This window comes from Armigeres subalbatus, chromosome 3, assembly GCF_024139115.2.
Source record: "Armigeres subalbatus isolate Guangzhou_Male chromosome 3, GZ_Asu_2, whole genome shotgun sequence".
NCBI classification, from domain to species: domain Eukaryota; kingdom Metazoa; phylum Arthropoda; class Insecta; order Diptera; family Culicidae; genus Armigeres; species Armigeres subalbatus.
The window spans coordinates 149030576-149052355 of NC_085141.1; the positions used below are offsets into that span (position 1 = coordinate 149030576).

General features: G+C 38.0%; 3 protein-coding genes, 3 long non-coding RNA genes and 1 pseudogene across 8 annotated transcripts in view; 2 read left to right on the top strand and 5 right to left on the bottom strand.

Annotated features, from left to right (window-relative positions):
- Positions 1 to 409: 409 nt before the first annotated feature.
- LOC134221314 (uncharacterized) lies at positions 410 to 1448 on the top strand. The gene is made up of 2 exons (XM_062700514.1): positions 410 to 648; positions 740 to 1448. The coding sequence occupies exons 1-2, from the start codon at positions 448 to 450 to the stop codon at positions 1085 to 1087; spliced, it is 549 nt and encodes a 182-aa protein (XP_062556498.1). The 5' UTR covers positions 410 to 447; the 3' UTR covers positions 1088 to 1448.
- A 932-nt stretch (positions 1449 to 2380) lies between these two features.
- Positions 2381 to 3161, bottom strand: LOC134223858 (uncharacterized). Its single transcript, XR_009982752.1, has 3 exons — positions 3038 to 3161; positions 2741 to 2982; positions 2381 to 2675 (listed from the first exon to the last, which is right to left on the bottom strand). It is a non-coding gene; the product is annotated as an uncharacterized LOC134223858 (long non-coding RNA).
- A 55-nt stretch (positions 3162 to 3216) lies between these two features.
- Positions 3217 to 7075, bottom strand: LOC134222044 (RNA-binding protein spenito-like; annotated as a pseudogene).
- Positions 7076 to 11635: 4560 nt separating this feature from the next.
- LOC134226758 (uncharacterized) lies at positions 11636 to 14950 on the bottom strand. Its single transcript, XR_009983551.1, has 3 exons — positions 14833 to 14950; positions 11963 to 12033; positions 11636 to 11892 (listed from the first exon to the last, which is right to left on the bottom strand). It is a non-coding gene; the product is annotated as an uncharacterized LOC134226758 (long non-coding RNA).
- An 882-nt stretch (positions 14951 to 15832) lies between these two features.
- Positions 15833 to 18988, bottom strand: LOC134219926 (uncharacterized). Of its 2 annotated transcripts, none has more exons than XR_009981715.1 (3): positions 18686 to 18988; positions 16571 to 17308; positions 15833 to 16376 (listed from the first exon to the last, which is right to left on the bottom strand). It is a non-coding gene; the product is annotated as an uncharacterized LOC134219926 (long non-coding RNA). The 2 variants fall into 2 exon arrangements; XR_009981714.1 differs by having other exon boundaries at positions 16566 to 17308.
- Positions 18989 to 19635: 647 nt separating this feature from the next.
- Positions 19636 to 20930, bottom strand: LOC134226753 (uncharacterized). 2 transcript variants are annotated; one of them, XM_062707723.1, is made up of 4 exons: positions 20790 to 20930; positions 20257 to 20350; positions 20084 to 20190; positions 19636 to 19887 (listed from the first exon to the last, which is right to left on the bottom strand). In XM_062707723.1, exons 1-4 carry the CDS (start codon positions 20800 to 20802, stop codon positions 19751 to 19753), a joined length of 351 nt encoding a protein of 116 aa, XP_062563707.1. In that variant the 5' UTR covers positions 20803 to 20930; the 3' UTR covers positions 19636 to 19750. The 2 variants fall into 2 exon arrangements, with proteins under 2 accessions (XP_062563707.1, XP_062563708.1); XM_062707724.1 differs by lacking the exon at positions 20790 to 20930 and adding an exon at positions 20420 to 20637.
- LOC134226752 (DNA-directed RNA polymerase II subunit Rpb4) overlaps positions 20884 to 21780 on the top strand; it is a 101357-nt gene continuing 100460 nt past the window's right edge. The window contains exon 1 of the mRNA XM_062707722.1: positions 20884 to 21022. Coding sequence (XP_062563706.1) covers positions 20959 to 21022 — 64 coding nt within the window. The 5' untranslated portion in view covers positions 20884 to 20958. The remainder of the gene's footprint in view (positions 21023 to 21780) is intronic.

Here is a 21780-nt window from a genome sequence, read left to right on the forward strand (position 1 = left end):
CTCAATCATGCAGCAATAAAACGATGTGGGATGCTTGAGATACCTGCTTGATTATAGGGACTCGAAAAAGAATTTATTTGCAGTAACTAACCGAATATAAAAATGTCCACATTAACGATTGCGCCCTAACACCGGTTCTAAGCTTCGATGCAGAGTACACGAGCTTTGTTCGCCAGTGACAGGCGTATGAGCATTGACGAATACATAGACGGAGGGGTGGCCATTTTTCCGGGCACCACTATATACCCCTGGGGAGTGACGGATTACAATTATTACAATCACTCGACCATTGAGAAGCCCCTCAATTCGAACAATGAAAACAAAAATGAAAATGACAACTGTTGTCAAACTGACGTGCACGTCAGTTTGACAACAGTTGTCATTTTCATTTTGTTTTCATCTGAAACCGATCGCACATCGAGTCCAACGGTTGTTCTCGTTTCCGATATGGAATCGCTCCAACAGCAGCACCAGCACCATTTATCGGGAAGTGAGGTTGCCGGTACACGCACCGGAGGTGCTAGTGCTCCTATCACAACGATCACCACGACCAGCACCACCAGCTCCACCGCCGCAGTGCTACTTGCCGACCTGAGTTCAATTCGCATAAAAGGCGACGAATTGTCGCGGTCTGCTTCATCTCCTTTGGTAAGTGTTAACATTTCCTGAATCAAAATCTATCTTTGTTTTGTACTTAAATGCCAGTATTTACAGTGAATTGATCTATCTTCTCATACAGATGAGCAGCCGATCAAAGGAAATACCCGGCCTGGACAGCCAACGGTCTCGCCACTGTCCGGTGGTACGGGAGGGTCCCGCGCTGGGTTGCAATTTCTGCTGGAACACAAGGAGGATACTGCGACGGAAAACCAAGTACCACTGTCCCGAGTGCCAGACGAACTTGTGCATTGCGCCCTGCTTCCAGGAGTATCACGAACGCCAATCGGCGGAGAACCCTGCCCCCACCAGCAACGACAGCGGAAGCGGCTGTGTGTATGGTGTAGGTGGATTGTACGCAAAAGTGGATCTCCGATTTGTTGAGAATCTTTACTTTTGCGGAATTGTGTCATTTTTTTTTTATGGGTAAGAATAGAACACTCATTCAGACTATTGCTAGGAAGAAACATGTTTTGTAACGCTGCCTCCGGCTTGGATCGCTCCCCCGATCACGCTCGTCTACTCAGATTTACCTGGACCGTTTTATTGTATTCGGATTTTCTTTGAAATAATCAACCAAGAGGCGGAAAAAGTATACAATTATTAACGAAAATGTTTTACAAATCAAATTCGGTAGAAAAACACACAAATCTGATAGAAGGCGACGATGATCGTAATCCCTTTTGTCGGCAGAGTGACCGCTTGGAGGTTCAGGTCATATTTGTGAAAGTTTTCCCGTACAATATAAAATATTTGCACCTAAATAAAGAATAAAAAAAATATATATAAAATATTTGGACCGGCACCGGAAGTCGAACCCAGCCACCCTCAGCATGGCCGCGAGTCTTACCGCACGGCTAAGGAGGGCCCTTAATTATTACGAATACATATCTTAGGATCACTTAAAATGAACTTTTAATAGGATATCCGGAAATCCACATAATACATCAATCGACTCAGCTCGATAAATTAATTGATTGGTTTGTTGCCTAATTGATTACTAAGTTGCTTGATTGCTTTATTAGTTGGTTGGTTGCTTGATTGATCGTAGCTTGCTTGAATGGTAGAATGGTGAGTTCCTTGATTGGTTGACTGGTTGGTTGCTTGATTTGTTAGTTAGTTAATGGGTTGGCTGCTTGATTAATTGGTTGCTTAATTGGTGGGTTATTTGGTTGGTCGGCTTGTTAGTTGATTACCCAAGTAACCGTAAGCATTAATCCACTGCATACTAATGGCCTTATATTGGCATTTGAGCTGCATAAAAGCTTGATAATAGCAATCATGAAGCGGACATGTCTTATACTAGCATCTCTAATGCACTGTAGCACTGACAAATTTGGCATCAATATTAGCATTACATTCGTCTATAGTGCTCATTTAGTGCATTGAAACACTGGACCTCGCATTGGACATTTCAAGGGCATATTTGCCGTAAATCTGCATTAAGAATGCAATCGTCAAATCTATTTTTAGATATTGTGGACCTAATTGACAATCAGCCGCAGCCTTTGTCGCAATTGTATAAATAGCATGGACTTGAAAGAGCAGAAAACATTATAATATATGCAAAATTCCACCCCACAATTTCACAAGTTTCACCCCACAATTCCACAAGTTTCTTCTTCTAAAAACTGGGAAAGTCGGGAAGGTAACACTTTTGAAATCCGGCTCATCATAAACTTCAAGTTTCGGAAAAAATAATAAAACTCGTTCAGATCACAGGTTTCTTTCAATTTATTGCACCGATCCCTCTTGAACATTCCATTCCATATGCTGTTAGCATAGGACGAAGCTGATGATTTTCATATCGACTTTGCTGCTGTGGATTTCATCATTCCTTCTTCTGTGGTTTACTTCCATCCGCATAGTAGAAAAGTTTTCACACAGCCCGTGATGATGCTCCGCCACATTTTGATTCTTGTCTGTAATTGAGATGTGTCGAAGTCCTGCCATCTTGGAAATTATTCCCTATATGTGACGGAGCCTCAATTCGCCATAAGTTTTCTCTCACATATTGTCTGTAGAAATGCAAAATAATATATTTAATAACACAATAACACGTTAAAAGGTAGTCTAAACTTACTTAGTCGAGGCGGTCGAAATATATCAAAATTGTTGTGTTGCGTTTCAATTTACGCCGGTAGGCGCTCAGCCTTTTGGTATGTGCTTTGACCATCATTTCCCTAATCCGAGAGCTGGAAAAAATATGCTCTTTTCATACACAAATCACGCGCAACGTCCAGGACCAGGGCTTTCGTTCTCAATTCGCTTCGTGCGACCAGAAGTGCAACCTACGGCGAAAGCTGATCAGGCGACTCATTGTACCTGTACGAAATAAAAATGTATTACACAATATTTTATTCCGTTGTGAATAACTTACCAATAACGCAAAAACAATCAAAATTAACACAAAGTTAATCAGAAATAAAGCATAAAGAGCCAAAAGTTTAAGAATATGAAAGGCTACCAAAATTATACGATTATTGTTTTGTTATGAAGTTGGATTTGACGTTTCACTGATCGACTTTTTAGGGCAGAGCTGCCAGTTTTACGGTATATTCAGTATAACATCCCAATCATTATATAAATATTATTCAAATTATGAAATTTACTAAAAATATAATAGGGATAGAATTTATGAATAAATAGCTTACCAGGGTGCTGATATAACAACGAAAAATCGCATGACGGGAATGAGTAGAGCACACCAGTTGCTTCCGTTTCTTTATTGAGTAAGGATATAACGCCGGCCGCTTCTTTCTGCTTCAGGTAGGACACGAGATAACGCAGTGGACGTGTCTGAACGCTGGCATCATCCGACGATGCTACCGATGACGTCGATCCCGGCAGGCCGAGGAAGATTGCGTGCGACGATGACGTCGATATGCGCTTCTGCACATCTTCCAACTTGGGTTGATCGAGGCGTAGTCGCTGAGTAATACGAAGGTGGTGTTTACCTTCCTCGTCCTTCATCAGGCTGTCCACTATTTCGTTGTCTCCGTCCGTTAGGTGCAACTTGGCGGGGAATAGAGAAATCTGCAAAATCAGCGCCCCTTGTCAGACTGTGGTAGATTTCCGTGCCACTTCTGGTAACGTTCTTGCATTCAATAACATGCCATTCCTACAAGACTGCGTCGCCTCGGGGAACGGGAACGAGATCTATCGATTCCTGGTTCACGTGATCCAGAACGACGGCGCGAATCATATTCGCCATCGGCTCCTGATCGACGCCATTCATCATTGTCCCCGTGGTGCGGTGGGCCATCACGATGAAAACCGCCACGGAATCCTCCACGGCCGCGGAACGGTTTTCCACCATAGCCGTACGATGAATTTTCCTCGTATGATGCACCGCCTTCCGGATATTCGTAGTCGGGGCCGCGACGATACTCACCGCCTTCCTCAAAACCTCCACTGTTCTTCGAGAACGATGGTGCTGTTCCGTTATCAGCAAAATCGATACGAATACGACGATCCGGTGCCCCTAACGGGAATCCACGCATTTCCTTCACAGCAGCCGTAGCAGCATCAATAGAATCGTACAGAATGTAGGCCTGGGTGTCCCCTTTGTTATATTCATTCTTTTTGATGGCACCAAAACGGTCGAACTCACGCTCCAACTGAGTAACGAAACGAACAAACAACAAAGGAACCGAAACGACGTCACAAGGTGAGGGAGAAAGACAAACAATCTGTCAAAACGTCAAGAGGGGGTAAGTCAGCGTTCGTAAAATATTTATGTAATTCGTCACCCACGAGGGGTATTTTCTTCAAAATGAAGAAGAAGACATGGTGCCCGATTTTCTGATGGTTTTGTACCGGACATTTCGGTCTATGTATTCGTCAATGGTATGAGGCCCTTGGATGTAATAGTTAGAGGCTTAAAAAAATATGAGTTCTTTGGGAAAGTTGACATTACATAAGCCAAAGAATCGACTGAAATAATGAAACGAAATACAATTTTTGACGGGAAGGGTCATCCGAATTTTTATTTATATGAAGAATCATATTATTCAAAACAACAATAGGCGAATTTGAGTAAAGCTCATCGATCATTTCGACATCTGGTGGTCGTCACAAGAACCACGAAAAAAGTGTCGTTGGCCAAAAAAGTGCACTGGCAGCATGCGGAGGGAGTACGATTTTCGCGTTTTCTGGTTAATCCAACCATTTATGAAAGCTGAAATAGTCCAAATTGGAAGAAAATTTTGTTTTCTTTGAAATGAGCTTCCATCCGGTGGGCGCTTGCATATGATTTTTCCGATTAAATAGTACATCTCTTGCAGTGCCTCCACCGCACTATCTTGGTTATGAACTCCCGGATTTTCAATTCGCGGCTTATTTGGATGGGATTCGTCTTCAACAGCTGCTTAAAGACTGTAAGAAGCCATTGCCAGTCGAAAACATGTGATAATATACCAAAAAGTGAAGTAAATTTTATGGAGAAAATTTAATTTTGAATGTAAATAATCGCTTCTGACGACTTTTCTCCCAAACTCTCGCAGCGCACTCTACCACTGGATCCTTCTCGAATTTGCCTATTTCAAAAAAGCTAACTTATTGATTGGATGATAGAAGTCTAAGCTGGATTTTGGCTTCAAAACGGAAAGCACTCGAAAGTTTGATAAATGGAAACATTTGTTTTTTCTCACCACCGTTTTTTTTTGCTTTTCTCGTATAGACCAATGCAAATTCTAACTTAACCTCACTTATTTTGACAGTTCACAGAGCTTGTTTACAAGGTGTTATGAAGGTGAAGAAAAATCGATGAGGGGAAAATTAAAATTCATATTTTTAGTTTAAAATTGCTGTGATCCAAGTATTTCAATGATATTCTTTGCATTCAGCATGAAATCAATCGCAAAGGACATCTACATGCGAATAAAATGACCAAACAATTTTATCGGAAGCTTCGCCGGACACTAAGTCCTGGTGAAATAGCTCTGTGAACTGTCAACCTACGTCATCTTGCACTGGTCTATTCAAAGCAAACGATACGAACTTTTTCAGAAGAAGTCTAGATTGCTTTGAGAATAGGTCGTATGTGCAAAAGAGAGATTCTCTTTGTTCACGCTCTCTTTCGCTAATAGATCGGCAAGTTTAGCATTTTCTGCTACATTTTCACTTTAGCACGCTAGACAAAGTTATTGTCTTTAGATATCTGCCAAAAAATCCAACATAAATTTGTGTATAGCTTTGTAATAATCGAAAGAGAATGTAACCGAAGAGAGGCTCTCTTTTGCACATACGACCTATTCTCAAAGCACTCTAGAAGTACAGTGAACGTTCGCTAATTGGGGTTTTTCTAGTTGGGGCGCTTTTTAGTTGGGGGTTCGCTAATTGGGGCGAAACCCAATTAAAAAGCAGCTAAACGTCAGAATGTGATGTCAAAAACGCGTTGACGTTTTGTTTCCGTGTTTGGCGGGATCGATATTTTCTGGCGCGTAAAATTTTCCTTTGTTCAATGCAAAAAGTAAACAACATTGACGCTTGTCAAAGCGCCCCAATTAGCGAACGGCATTCGCTAGTTGGGGTGAGGTCGTGCCCCAATTAGCGAACGATCACTGTATGTGTATGTGCATGTGTGCAAAAAAATCTAACTCATTTCTCGAAATCTTATCCTGAACTGATTATATAAATGGCTAATCCTGTCCCATTGTTTCACATTAAAAATCAGCCCGAACTCACTATGGGCTCAAAAGTTATGGCCAAAATACAAATTTTTATACTATGCCTGAAACTCGATTTGTGCAATTGCACAACCTCATCACATTTTCCGGGCACTTAACCTCATCCGATTTGCTTGCAACAAATTGCATCCGGCAGCAATTATAACAAATGTGAATTTTCAATTCATTCTATCTTTATTTACGAGATCTTCGACCCTAGGCCGGTTCATCTGGTATAAATAAATGTGAAAAATAAGTCTTTTCAGTCTAGACTTTTCATATATGTTTATCAACTATTTTTAACGAGCGAGAAAGGCATCATCACCGCTAGGTGGATTAATCAGGGTTTTTTAAAATGTAAATCATCATTCATAAGGCAACATATTGAAATTCATACCGATTCCTTGTGGCAAATTTTCATAAGGCGTTTGATTGGAAATCATGCGTCCAGTTTCCTCAGTGTGAGTGTTTGCGTGTTTTGTGCGTTATACCGCTATTTGATTCGTTTAATTCAAGAAAAAAATGAGTTTTTCTTCAGCTACGGCCATGCCGGCTAGTCAGTGAAAATATTGAAGAAAAGTTTGACGAAAAAAGTATTGTCAATATTAGAAATACTACAATAAGAGATCAGCGAAGACGCCATTTTGTTTCCAATCGAACCGTCAAAAGCGGTTCCAATTCGACTTGTTTACTTTTTGCATCCACACGGAAGGCTTCAAGTACCCATTAATGGATACTTTCGTACCCATTATGAAGAAAAGCGGCATAACTCATTTAATGAGTAAATCGCTTTTACTCATTAATGAGTACTTGAAGCAAACTTCACAAAATGGGTAAATTTGAACCCTTGTTTTCACAGCAATAAATGGGTAAAAAAAACTCATGGCTTAAAAAAATTCTGTTCTTGTAATTTGTTTAGATTTCATAATGGATTTAAACAACTAGAGACCATTGAGATAAACAACATATTTCATATTTATTTCATGTGCAAAATTCAAGGCAAAATTACATATCGACGCTTTTCTCCTGCCACAAGATGATTTCCCACAGCTACCGCGCAGCTACTGCCGGAGGGCTTCTTCATCCGGTAACACTTCAAAAGAATCTCATATCATTCAAAATCATCGACGAATGGTTGAACGCAAGGTTGAACGTTCCCGGGACACATATTTTTCGGTAAATCCTCGGGTGATTCAATATTAACGCAAGAGCCGCTGCACAACATATGTCTGCAACAAAGAAAATGTATGCCATTTTTAAATCGTTTCGTGACTATTTTTCAAATAAACTTTATAATAAGACTCACAAGTACTTACCTTCGGTAGTTTTCCAACATTTCGGCACCAACATTTCAAAAGGGCGAAACTGCTTTTGTAAACAAGAGCTTCTCACGTCTCTGGTGGGCTTTTCTGTGCTCACCCACGTAATCCAGCACCATTAAATGAAATAAGAAGATTCGATGCTTCCATCAATGGTGTTGGATTGCATGGGTGGGCTCAAATTAACCTACCATCGACGTGAGAAGCTTTTGTTTACAAAAGCAGTTACGCCCTTTTGAAATGTTGGTGCCGATTTCTCAACCACGTATATGTTGAATTTGAGGTTTAAATTAGATTTCTTCACGACTTGTAAAAATCACAAACAACTTGAAAGAAAAAAATGGCCGCGTTTCAATAAACACCCCAGGGCACTATTTACCCATTATTGTTACTGAACAAGTTATTTTAAAATGGGGTTTTTGAACTCTTTTTATGTTATTGAAAAAATACCCATTTTTTGACAATTCAGTACTCGATCAAAAAATGGGTGAATGAAACCCCTTTAATGGGTACTTCCAAGCTTCCGTGCATAAGAAGCAAGCAAAAAGTTCAAGTGATGCCAGTATTATTTTTACGATTTCATGCATTTTCATACGTTGCCATTTCGACAGTTTTTCACTCCGCCGGTCTCTGGTTATAGGGTTGCTAGTCAATATATGCCTCGTGTGGGGTCTGCTAAATTTCTGCGTGGGAAAAAAAAAGAGACAAGAGACGTTTAAAAACAGCTGATTTTATCGTCAATTGACAGTTCTTCTATGAAAGTGACAGCTTCGGACTTGCAGGCCTGTTCAGCGGTTGTAAACATGTGCAGTCTCGGCAGCGAGCTCGACAGCAGGGATGCCAGAAGATATTTTCATATGTCTTCACAGTCGTTTAAAAATGTCTTCAAATGTCTTCAATATTAAAATAACGATTATTAGCGAGAAATTTCAAAATCCAATAGGTTTGTAAATTCAATAATCTCCTTGTTTTACTGATGTGCAGGGCCGGATTTATGGGGGGGGGGGGCTTATGTACCAAAACCAACCTTTTTTGTACATTTTGGGGCCCCCACATACCGTCGGCCCCGGGGCCCCCTTCCGGCTAAATCCGGTCCTGCTGATGTGGAATAATATTTATTTTTTTAACATACAAATTGTTAGAATTCAAGAGAATATTCTTTAAAATTATTTAATTTTTTTATGACGAGTTTCCCCTGGATTTTGTACTGAGGCGGATTTTTAACTGAATTTTCACGTGGAATTCTTTCAAATTTCTTTTTAAAGAATACCCTGTTGGGATTCAAAATTTACTGTGAAATACTTGAAGAAACATCCAGAGAATTTTCTGAAGGAACTTCCGGTAAAATTTCTAGATAAACTTCCGGATAAATTTCTGATGGAGCTTCTTATAACTTCTTTTGGATGGAGCTGCTAATTACTTCTGGAAGTCTCCTGAAGAAATTTCCCGAGGAATTCCTGTTGGAACATCCAAAGGATTTACTGAAGAAACCTCCGGAAAAAGTTCAGAAGGAAGTTCCGGAAGAATTCTTGGAGGAACTTAAGAAGGAATTCCTGTAGAAACTTCAGGATGAATTCCGGATGTTTTTTTCTGGAGGATTACCTGAAGGATTTTTCTGATGAATTTTTGAAGGATATTCCTGAGGAATTACTGAAGCAATTTTCGGTGGAATTCCTGAAGAAACTTCTGGAGAAATTCTTGGAGGTAGTTCTGGATGAATTCTTGGAGGAGCTTCCTGATGTATTGCTGCAGAAATTTCCGAAAGCAATCCTGGAGGAAATACCAGATAAATTTCATAGTATACTTCCGAAGGCATTCTTGGAGAGTCATTCGGCAACTTTCTTAAAAGATCTTCCAAAGGAAGAACTTCCGAAGGGATCCCTTGTGGAGCTTCCGCCACAATCCCGGGAAAACTTTCGAAAAAAAAACCTGGAAGAACTACTGGAGGAATTCGTGAGCTACTGAAGGAGTTCTGGAGAAACTTCTGCAACTTCTTCCAAATGAAGTCCTGGAGGATTTTTCGGAAAAATCCCTGAAACTTCCGGACAATTTCCTGAAGGGATTGCAGAAAGAATACCAGGACGATTTTTTGAAGAAATCCATAGAGGAATTCGCAGAGTATACTAGATACTAATACTAGAAAAATGTCCAAAAATATTTCTAGAAGAATAATCAAAGGAATTCAAGGAAAAATTTAACAAAAGTGTGTAGCAAGTTTCCTCTGAATTTCTTTTAGGTAGATTTTCCTGTAGTAATTTACCTATAAAATTATCAGAAATACCCATTTAACACCAGCATAATTTCAATTTCTTATTGACATTCGTAAGAATTTTTAATGAAAATTAATTAAGACAATTTTCTTGTGGAAATTAAAAGGGATTTATTGTAGGAATTGTGTAAATAGATGAATAAGATGAATTTTCCGTTTAAATTTTGGAGGATTTTCTTTATGTATTTTTTACGGAAATTATTACATATAAAGTTTGTACTGAATTTACAATTTCAATTCTCTTGAATATAGACAAGAAATCCCTCATAATTTTCATCGTAAATTCTTTTAACAATTCACAAAAAATTCAAAGAGTTTCCCGTCGAATATTTAGACGAAAGTCACATGGACATACCGAAAAGATCAAAGGAATTCGTAAGGAATTTAGAAAAAGATCAGGTTCTAGCTCAACGATTGAATAGATTAAATCAAGTCATAGAAGAGTTCAATATGTTTTTGGCGTTAAATAATCCGCAATTGCGTTCCAATGTTATGATCGAAATACCTTTTTACATACACGTCATCGGGAATTTTTTACCCAGCGCCTAACTCCAAGTTAAGTGCGTACGTATGAAGTCTAAAATGCGCTGCATTAATCAGCCAGCTAGTGTGAATGTATTTTTATGTTTGAGATTTTAAGCCCCAGACAAAGACTATTATAACTCTTGTATTGTAAGGGATCCTCAGCTATGGCGTTGAACGATTTCCGATGCGATTTTTGACCAAGTGAATCTATTACATGAAAACCTTGGCAAAAAATAGGAAATATTTCATTGGCGCTTGGTGTGATTTGGCTGAACCATATAAAGAACTATAGAAGTCGCAGAATTTATAACTAAGAAATAAAATTATGTTTTCTCTCTTTGGCTTATTTATTGTCTTCAAGTATCTTCAAATAAGTAGATAAGTCTTCAAATATTTTGAAAAGTCTTCAAAATGTCTTCACGAAATAAATGTCTTCACAGAGATTCAAATGTCTTCAAATTGAAGACATGTCTTCAAATCTGGCATCTCTGCTCGACAGTGTCACATGAAAAGGCCTATTCAGGCAGCTTCGGACTTGCAGGCCTGTTCAGCGGTTGTACACGGACAGATAAATTAACCTAAACTTTGAGTTCAATATACGCACTATTGAGAATATCGCAGAAAAAATTTACCCAAATTTGGGTAGTTTTCCCTTTCTTTCTCATGATTGCTATCAAAACTAGAGCAAGATGCAAACACCTCACCGAGGTTGCTCAGCCCAATAACCCAAATTTGAGTAAATTAAATATTCTCTATTTGGGGTTGTTCAAGGTCCCCCGGATAAAAAATATGATTAAAATATCATAAATTTTATTGTTACAACACCATTTAAAACATAGTTTTTACCATTGAATATAATGGAATTTTGAAAATAAAATCACATGAGAAATAATGGTTTTCCACGATAAAATGAATGGTAAATGGGACTTTTACAATAAAAAAGGGGGGTTGTTATGTATCTTTACAATAAAAAAATCGAAAATTTTCCATACAAAATTTTGAGCAAAACAATTGATTTTACGGTTCTTCAATGGGATGATTTCGAGCGAGAAAATAATAGAAAACATTGTGTTTCAAATGTTTTCAATTACTGTTTCTATTGTTTTACAATAGAGATACAACAGGATTTAGAATACATTATACTCCAACATTACAATAAAAATACAATACAAATATTTGTTTTACAAATTATTTTATTTTCAATTTAATTTTAAATCAGTTTAAACTACATTTTCACTCATTTTACCTCGCTTTGCTGTCGGGACTTCCAAACCGAACTTTCTTCCAAAGTTTTATCTGTCAAACTAATTGATGCGTTGTTTAGCGCATCTTTAGGCGAATCCAGCGCACTACTTTCGAAGTTGGGTAAGTTGCCTGTATCTGGAGAAAAATCCAACTTCGGTATAAAAGACGTACTAACTTTGTTCCGGATACAATACATGTAGTTATAAACCTGTGCAAAATGTAAATTATAAAAGAATGTTAGTTTTAGAACGTACTTCGAGAAGAAAAGAAAAAAATACCTGCATCAGTTCTTATTATATCTCGTGGGTGAGATTGGCCAAACATCAGTATTTCATCATAAGCTTCATTTCTGTAAAGAAACAAGGATACATGTTACCAGGTATGTCATCAGGTATTATGACGATATTTTTTTTTGTTCGGGATGAACCACTGCGTCCATTATGGCTCAAGACTCCATCACAATGTTTTGAGAATTAATGACTGTATCGCATGTTTGTAATAGTGAGGCAATTGGTACGGAAAAGTGCAGCAGCGATAGATAAATTTTGTTTACAACTGGGGTGGGTGGAAATGGGGTGTTAAAAATATGCCAGCTGATGCATAATGTTGCCAGATTTGACGAAATGTTTATTCTATATCATAACCAAGGGGTTGGACGCTGAGCACAATGTTCCAAGCACACATTTTAAGGATTTTATTCGTAAGTGTGGCACGGTGTGGCACACTCTGCGGCACACTTTTGACATTTACGTGATCAGAACAAAAAATACCGGCAACCTTGCTAAATTTTGTGTTGACTTATGGACGAATGCAGCGTGACGTCACTTGACGTCACTAGGACAATATTTACATGTTTCCGGCCGCGACCGAATTCACGTGGGGACAATGTTCACAATTTTTTATATGAAGTTTTGGAAACAAAATAATTAAATAAATGGAAGTAAAAAGATTTAGTGTAGATCTTTATGTGCTTCCCGGAGAGGCTGAAAATAATAAACTAGCAGTCAATCATGCATGTCGATCATTGAATTTCTTGAAAGGAAGTCGTTGTTTGTCAAAAGTACATTGAATTTGCTAAACAAGCGGCTATCCACTAAGTACGTCACGCTTTCAGGGGAAGGGGTTCCGAGCAGCGTGACGGTTCATACAACAATTTAAGAGGTTCTATGTGGTCCTATGCAAAAAATGTGACGATGGGGCAGTTTCTCAAGTAACCAAAAGTTTCTTTAAGAGTGCGTTTTTCGCAGCTCAGTGAAGCTGATTAAGCGAATAACGTACTCTTTAAAGAAACTTTTGGTTACCAAACTGGTTGAAAACAACCGATTTTTGCGTAACGTACTCTGTGGATCTTCCCCAATAGGAAACGTAAAATTAGTGTATTGAAGAAGCCCTTGCCTAAATAATTGTCTTTATTTGAACTATCTACTCTTTATTTTTGTCACCACCGAATCAGTCGGATATACTGCAACCGATGCGAATGAACCGCAGTGAGCGTTCAATGATTTCATCACAGCAAAAGGCAAAAACTTGGGCAAAATCGATGCTGGGAAGAGCGCCATAGAGATGAGTGACTTTTAACGCTCGCACACTGATGTGCAATTCGGCATGTGTAAATACATGTTTGTTTTCCTTCTGCTCATAACCTCAAAATTGATCAAGTCATCACAATGGTTGCGAAAGAGTCAAAAAATATATGGAAATATACTCATTTTTACCCAAACTTTGCTGAGTAGCACCATCTAGGAGTGCTTGTTTTCCTTTTATCGCCACTCACACATTCAGACGTGAGAATCTCAATTGTCTCACTCGGTATCGCGTAATGACATGCGTTTCACTCTGCTGATGTTTACTGTCGTTAGTGTTGCCAGATATTTCTGACTGTCAATATGACAATGTTTCATATTTAAGGTGAGGCACAATTTATGGCACATTGTGGCACACCGAGTCACAAGGAATGTTATGAACACAAATTGAACTGTGCTCAGCGACCCACCCCTTGATCATAACACATGTTCACGGTGTATCAAATATATGGGTATTTATCGGTTTAAAATTTGTTATTCACCACTTGGAATTTAACAGAAGCTTACATAACATGTTTAAATATTTATTTCTGGTATATTTGTTCAATCCGGCAAACAGCAATGATTTTTTCAAATAAACAAATCTGGCAACGGTGAAGAGATGATTATTTTCTCGTGTATGCACACCTTTGTTTGCGTGTTGGCTGGCGTATTCATTGTATTGTTCGGATTGAATGAAGTTGCATCGCGTAGATTTTGTACTCACCATTTCACCTATTGCGCTAGTGAGTTTGAGTCTTCCGCATTTTATTGCGTCCACAATACGGTCGTCAAATTTGTCTCTCACTTCGATTTCTGGAAAGCAGTTTTCGACAGTTTTTGGACGCGAAGTGAATTAATTGGTAGTCAATATTGAAGAAAAATGTGAAACTCAGTTAGTGAATATGTTTTAGGAGTGATTAAATCAAGAAAACAGTGGGAAAAGATCAAGTGAAAAATCAAGTGCGTGTGTATGTTTTTGCTCCGAACGTTCGGAGTTAGTATACGTTCGATAAAAATACGAATGCGGGCCCAGGAAAAAAGGCAGTTTTCAGCGTTTTTCCTGCAATTCCTTAGTAATTGTTTATTTGGATAAGTGAAAAATTAATATGGAAATGCCATGAATATATTATGATGGAGGTAAGACGGCAAATAGCCCCAAAATATTGAATTTAGTTCAAAACTTTATTAGTATTAGTGCGGATTCGAATAAAATCATCGTCATTATCGGATTGATTACGGTTTATAGAGCCTTATGTACATTGAACTTATGTAGTATAAGATTACGATTACCGGTGGTGAGTATAAGCCGTTTGCCAGCCCAGTATCATTAGTTGACACTTTACCGGTCGCTACTAAACGCGCATAGGTGACCAAATTTTGCAGCGCGATAACACCGCTGCTATTTGATGAACTATCAAATGACAAACGTCACCGGTACGGAATACAGCCACCAAAATGATAATAGAAAATAGTAACCGATGCGAAAAAGTTTGACTAATGACAGCACGGCGAGTGTGATCAAAATACTTGCGCTCAGGCCCAGTAATGATGCTCTAACGCGCTCCAACACTTTAGACACTTACCACGGTATAGAAGCCATAGTGATCTACCGTTGCCCAGCACCCAGAAACTGTAATGAAAAAGCCACTTTCTGCACCATAAAGTTTCATTATTTTCATCTCCACTAATTATAAACAAAACTGTACACGCTCAAATGAATCCAGCCATTCTTCGAGTAAAATGATGAGCAAAAATTTTTGTTCCCTTCAATTTCTTTGAATTCCAATTTTTATTGCATAACATTTCTAGACCTGCAATATGAAAATATATTACTTGAGAATCGGTATACATTTTTATTCATTTAATGAGCAAAGCTACTGTAATTTTATTGTTTTCAATTGTTATTTCAGCAATATAATAAATCCATGAAATAATCCAAAATTATATTAATTCAATTACATTAGACGAATTTCCAGATCATCCAAACCGAATACTTTCATAATTTGTTTAGTTTTTGGATGTGCAATACCAAACATAAGTGAACAATAAAAATATAATAGAATGTATTGGTAACATTTAAATATATTGTTATGTTAATGTAAGTACAATAAAGATCTTTTACAACCGTGAACATTTTACAATAAGCGTACAATAGTTTGTATTGTTTACCACACAATCTATTGTATTTCAATGGGTTATGTCATTCAAGTTACTGTAAATTTTTATCCGGGCCGCTTTGGATAAATTAAACTCAGCTTTGGGTAAATTGTTTACATGGGATTAAAGGCAAACTACACTGACAAAAATCCAATCATATCCATTATGTGTGGCACACATACATTTTGACTATAGCATTTCCCACATAACGGCTATGTGAATTCGCATAGCATGTATGTGGAAACACACATAACCGTTATTAACAAATAACCTTTATGTGGATTCTCCTATAGCGGGTGGCTATTAACGCACACATAAAATTTATTTGTAAATTTCTTTAGATTTTTGCCAATAAAAATGTGTGGATTTTTATTAGTGTACCTAGTGCCAGAAAAGTCATTTTACTCAAATTTGGGTTGTTGGCCCACACGCTTAGTTCAGTTCACCCAAATATGGGTGAACAGTACCTATAATCCCGAAAAAGTGCACATACGTATTTATGGGTGAAATGCCATTTACCCATATTTGAGTACAAGTACCTCATAGAAATATTGGTAACATTTACCTATTTATGGGTACAACATTATAGGTGGAATTCACCTAAATATGGGTAATATTTTTTTGTTTGGTATTTACATTCGCATTGAATAAAATTCATATTTCACGTAATAAAAAATATATAAATAAATTAAGCAAATTATTTTATTGCATTAAATTATTTTTTTATGTTATATACATTTGCCGGAAGTCTGACTATTGCTGCAATGCAAGCAGCTGCAGGAAATTTTATTTATGGTATAGCAATTCCAGACGAACCGGAACATCCCTCAGCTGCTCATCACTGCCGTGGAGGATCGCAGCAAGCACCGGATCACAAGTTAGTGCGGAATTTTGATGGAATTCTGGAACTGGTGACAGCCTCGGTGACAGCTTGGCTTGGCTGAAACGTAGCGACTGATCGCACCGAGATCTGGAAATATCAAAATCAAATTGTTTATTATTTCATACAATTTGAAAAAAAAATTGTTGGGGTATGACAGTTAAAGAATTAAAATATTAAAGTGTATGAAAATACTTGAACTTTTCTCAACTAGTTCTTGAGAAATGATTTCAAAGCAGATGGGCGAATACTGGGGTCAAGGGATTTATAAGTGCTTACCTTACCTGACCTACCAATCTAATCGCAAATCTGCGATCCGGATGTTATCGGAGCAGCAACATCAAACAGCAGCTTCTGGTACAAAAAAAGAATAACTCCTCCTTGGTTTACGTTCCATTTCCCTCTGGTGATGCCCCCGTCTTGAACGGTCCGACTGATTTTTTCTCCTTTTCCTTTTTCCGACCTGTTTTTCTTACCGGCAACTTTCGGGAGCGACGAGGCAAGGCAGCATGCAAATCGAACATCTTAACGTTGGAGTTGTACGGAAATGATTTCTTACGTCCGGGGGACCTTTTAGCAACAAATCGTGTTAATTTCATCGGCCTTGAGAATTTAAATAAGTCCATTTATGTCTGGGTGCCAGGTTCGGTACCAGGTGCTGTCAATATTCGCCCCCGCACAGGAGAAGTCGTTCGATTTTTACCTCGAGGTGAGGAAATGGTTTCATTTTCCTTATAATTTAAAGGACCAATGGTTAATTTCTGCGCAATGAGGTCCTGTTGAGTGGGAATCTGCAAACTGCTCGGGACATCCGCGGTGGGTAAATACGATGTTTGCTGGCGGATCGATTCCGTAGCACTGGTCTTAACTATGTCCGGGGTCAGAGACTCGCAGCTGTGAGAAGTTCTCCATCGATGACCCGGGAGCTGGTCTCGAAATAGAACACTTTCAAGATCGATATCCGACAGCTGCTCAGACTGATCGAAACAGGTTAAGATTTTGAAAAAGTTCCAAACGAAACGCTGTGTGAATAAAATGGATGGCAATTAAATATATACAAATACTGAGAGATACACTCAGAATAAATTGCATATTATTTCTATAATTTTTGCACTTATAATTTGATCAGTTACTTTGGCTTTTATAAAGTATGTGCGGCTCTAATAATTATACGTTGGTTCAACCATGATAAATTGTATGTGCAGAACTTTTATAACACAATAAGAGAAAGACATAGATTTTAAACGGAAGCATCGCAATTAATCCATTAGTATTGCACTTAATTTCAAACATGGATCTAATAAACAGCAGAAAGCAATATTTATCAATATTTTGCAATTCTATTCAAAATGAGTCTAAACACTTAATTATTGAATTTTCATTTATTTCCAATCAGAGGTGTATATATATTTATATATATATATTTTTATATTTTTGACTCGTTTCTTCATGTTTGTTGGCGAGAAACTGAAATATCGGTAGCTTCGGGAAAACGGGTTTTCTAAGATGGAGGAAACTCGCATGGAGATCAAAACCAGGTGCCGCCGGATGTAATCAATCCTGTAGAAGTAAATAAATATACAAAATAGGCTTCATCTTGCTAACAGTAAATGAACTTACGATTGCATGTTCTACGCCAGATTTGCAACACACTGGAAAGCACCGAACAACATCCGCTGTTAAAAAGGGGGTTATCGGGAATTTCTCAATGCTTCACATTTTCGGTGACCAGTTTGTCGGACACGGCCTTGGAAGTACATAACCTGAATTGACCAAGCGCTGGCTCCACCTCCTGCGTTGTTCCCTCGGTGGTTCCTAAGAAACGCACCGTAAAAATAGGTTGTAGAGTTTTATTTGCGCTGCTCCATCATCAATCATTTGGTCCGTCTGCTGATTTGAACAAGTATTTAGTTTGCCTACTCTCTGCTGGTGCTGTTGCGAGACAACAAAGGTCTTGATCTGAAGATGGAGTAGGTGCATTTTTCTCTTCCCTCGCGTGTGGGGGAAAACTTTGTTGGTTTTTTTAGGGAAACAGGCTTTCCTATACGCTGGCAGTGGGTTCCTAAAAGAAAAAGAAATACAATTTAGCGTTTTATCGCGAAGAGTGAAAAAACAAAGCTTACGATTCCATCACATCCGACATTGCAGTACAGTTCAACAACTGATGGTTCCCGCTGCTCCGCTCCTGTTTTCTTTTTGATTTTTATTTTTTCTTTTTGGCAGGTCTTTTATGTACATGCATTTCAAATTCAACTAACTCAATATTGTATTTCAAAAACCCTATGCATAATTTTTATTAGGCACACATAAATCTTAAATTAAGCCTCCAGTTAAGGTTTTAAGTGCAAGAACATTTAAAAAATATCATTCGTTTTATTTGAGTGTAACAAAATATTTACCTAACATCAAGAACTGCACTCGGAATTACACGAATATTAGTCGAGCATATCGTCGACTGTATCGAGGATGAAACGGAGAAAATGTCCAAACTACTGCGAACGGTGGCCCCGGTGGCCATCAATTTGTATCTGTTACGTTTATTTTTTCACCCAAATATGGGTAAATGCGATCACTCATATATAGGTAAAGTCGGTTTTTTCAGAATATCAGTAAATTTAATCGATTTTTTAGGTAAGTTTTACCAATAATATTGGCATAATTGCATTTACCCATATATGAGTGAAGCAAGTACCCATATATAGGTAAATCAATCTAAGCGTGCACACGCTTAGTTCAGTTCACCCAAATATAGGTGAAAAGTACCTATAATCGCCAAAAAGTGCACATACACGGACAGATAAATCAACCCAAACTTTGAGTTCAATATACGCACTATTGAGAATATCGCAGAAAAAATTTACCCAAATTTGGGTAGTTTTCCCTTTCTTTCCCATGATTGCTATCAAAACTAGAGCAAGATGCAAGCACCTCACCGAGGTTGCTCAGCCCAATAACCCAAATTTGAGTAAATTCAGTATTCTCCATTTTGGGTTGATCAAGGTCCGCTTTGGATAAATTAAACTCAGCTTTGGGTAAATTGTTTACATGGGATTAAAGGCAAACTACCTAGTGCCAGAAAAGTCATTTTACTCAAATTTGGGTTATTGGCCCAAACCACGGTTTTGAGTGCAAACAACCCACTTTTGGGTAGTTTTGGTTTTCAGTGTACGTATTTATGGGTGAATTTACATTTACCTAAATATGGGTAGATTGATTTCACCCATATTTAGGTACTTGGAGAGGGACTATTAGTAGATAATTTATACCCAAATGTGGGTGATTTATTGGTTGATGAAATTTTATGGTTTTTCCAATATTTTTTTTCTAATATTTATATTTATTCAAATAATTAAAATTTCCCGAAATAATCATGAATTTATTAAAACTCAAAGCGCACAAGGGTATAAAAATAAATCGTCTCCAACAAAATCAGGACTGAGATCAGGACGAGTAGCATACTTGCTTCAGGGCACGTATGGACCTGGAGCTGGAACAGCCGGATTACGCCGCGGCTGGCACGCTTCTGGATATTCCCGCTTCTGCACCGACGTAGTGTATCCTGACATAGGTGGCATATCTGGGCCAACGGATGTTGTCAGCTCTAAAAATAATGAAAGTAACATTGATTATTGTACAAGAAGATTTACATAACATAAAATCCGGAATTTTCGTGACCGAAGTTAATTTTTACTACTTTACTTCGGAAGCGCTGTGCTTCGGAGAATAACAGCTAATTCCGTAGTAGGATTTAACATGCAAATTCGAATCTCAGTTGGGAATAAGTGATTGAAACTTACCTCGACGGAACTTGTAAGGAGGGGTAAGGGGACAACTGATTATGTGCTTGTTAGTTTCGGACCCTTGTATCGCTGTTCTGGGAGTAAAAGGTGGGCTGCATCCGTTGCTGGAAGGAAGGGACGAAGACGAAAATGTAACTGTGAATAGCTGCATTAATCAAAAATGAATTCACCTGTTGATGCACCTGATACAGCGGTTGGTTTTATAGTACATCGGTTCCGGAAAATACCACTGAGTCCGTGGTTCCTTGTGAATTTCACCGGTATCTGCCAACAGAGAAAAAAAATATAAAATAAGACAAATATTCATTATTCAAAAAGCTTTAAATCGCTTACCATTATTATTTGATAGTTTTATACTTCGATGCCGCACTTATCAAAATGCACAGGATGGAAACAAAAACAAAGACGCTCAAATGTTTTCATCCAAATATGGGTAAATGCAATTACCCATATATTGGTAAATCCACTTTACCAAAAATATGAGTGAAATTCACCAATAAACTCAGTAAACTTTACCCATAATATCAGTAAAGATTACATTATCTAAATATGGGTGAATTAAGTACCCATAAATAGGTAAATCAATCTAAGCGTGCAAACCACGGTTTTGAGTGCAAACAACCCACTTTTGGGTAGTTTTGGTTTTCAGTGTACAAAACTACTCACTATTGAGTAGAATAAAATTAGCGTGTATTATACTCACTGAGTTGCATCATCTAGGAGTGTTTGTTTCCACATTCGACGTTAGAATCATAATTTTGATGTTTGGAACCTTTTGAACTCAAGTTTTAAAGCATTGTTTGTAAAAATAAGTGCTCTACATAATTAATCCTGCGTATTTGCGTGTGATAAACGTCATATTAAGTTTTACAATGGCCAATTATAATCCAGTTGATTTGGTAGAAGAAGATGCCGCTGATCTGCAATTTCCTAAGGGTAAGTAAAAGATGGTCTGCCTCAACGCGCTGTCAAATAGTGGTATTTATTAGCAACCCTATAACCAGAGACCGGCGGAGTGAAAAACTGTCGAAATGGCAACGTATGAAAATGCATGAAATCGTAAAAATAATACTGGCATCACTTGAACTTTTTGCTTGCTTCTTATGGATGCAAAAAGTAAACAAGTCGAATTGGAACCGCTTTTGACGGTTCGATTGGAAACAAAATGGCGTCTTCGCTGATCTCTTATTGTAGTATTTCTAGTATTTATTAAAATATTTTGATTTTGATTAGCAGTGCAGCCTTTACCCGTCGCGCTTTGTACGCCGGGGTCTCGAACCACCACCAGAAACATTCCTCGCCTTCAAAAACTTCCACAATAAAGACACTATAGTATAGATAGTCCACATGCAATATTTAGGTCCATTTGCTTGACTAGTTCTCCAGCTATACAAATTTGTATTTCATTTGTATGGGAGAGGGGGAGGGGTCTTGAACCATCATACACTCAAAAGATTAATCCAGCTAACTGTGATGGTGCTTTCTCGTGTGTTAAAAAAAAGCATATGGATATTTAATGTTTTCAACATAACCGTGAGTAGACGTAGGACTTGTTTAACGTAACGTATTTACATTTAACTTTTAATTTTTGGATCTATATCTATATTATCTATCTATATATGGAGTTTGATTATAGACCAGTGCATGATGACTTAGGTTGACAGTTCACAGAGCTATTTCACCGGGACTTAGCC

Coding starts and splice junctions, on each gene's coding strand:
- LOC134221314 (XM_062700514.1), top strand. CDS start 448: ATGGAATCGCTCCAACAGCAGCACCAGCACCATTTATCGGGAAGTGAG. Junction 649..739: donor GGTCTGCTTCATCTCCTTTG/GTAAGTGTTAAC, acceptor CTTCTCATACAG/ATGAGCAGCCGATCAAAGGA.
- LOC134226753 (XM_062707723.1), bottom strand. Junction 20,191..20,256: donor TGTATCAGGTGCATCAACAG/GTGAATTCATTT, acceptor CCTTCCTTCCAG/CAACGGATGCAGCCCACCTT. Junction 19,888..20,083: donor TCCTTACAAGTTCCGTCGAG/GTAAGTTTCAAT, acceptor CATTATTTTTAG/AGCTGACAACATCCGTTGGC.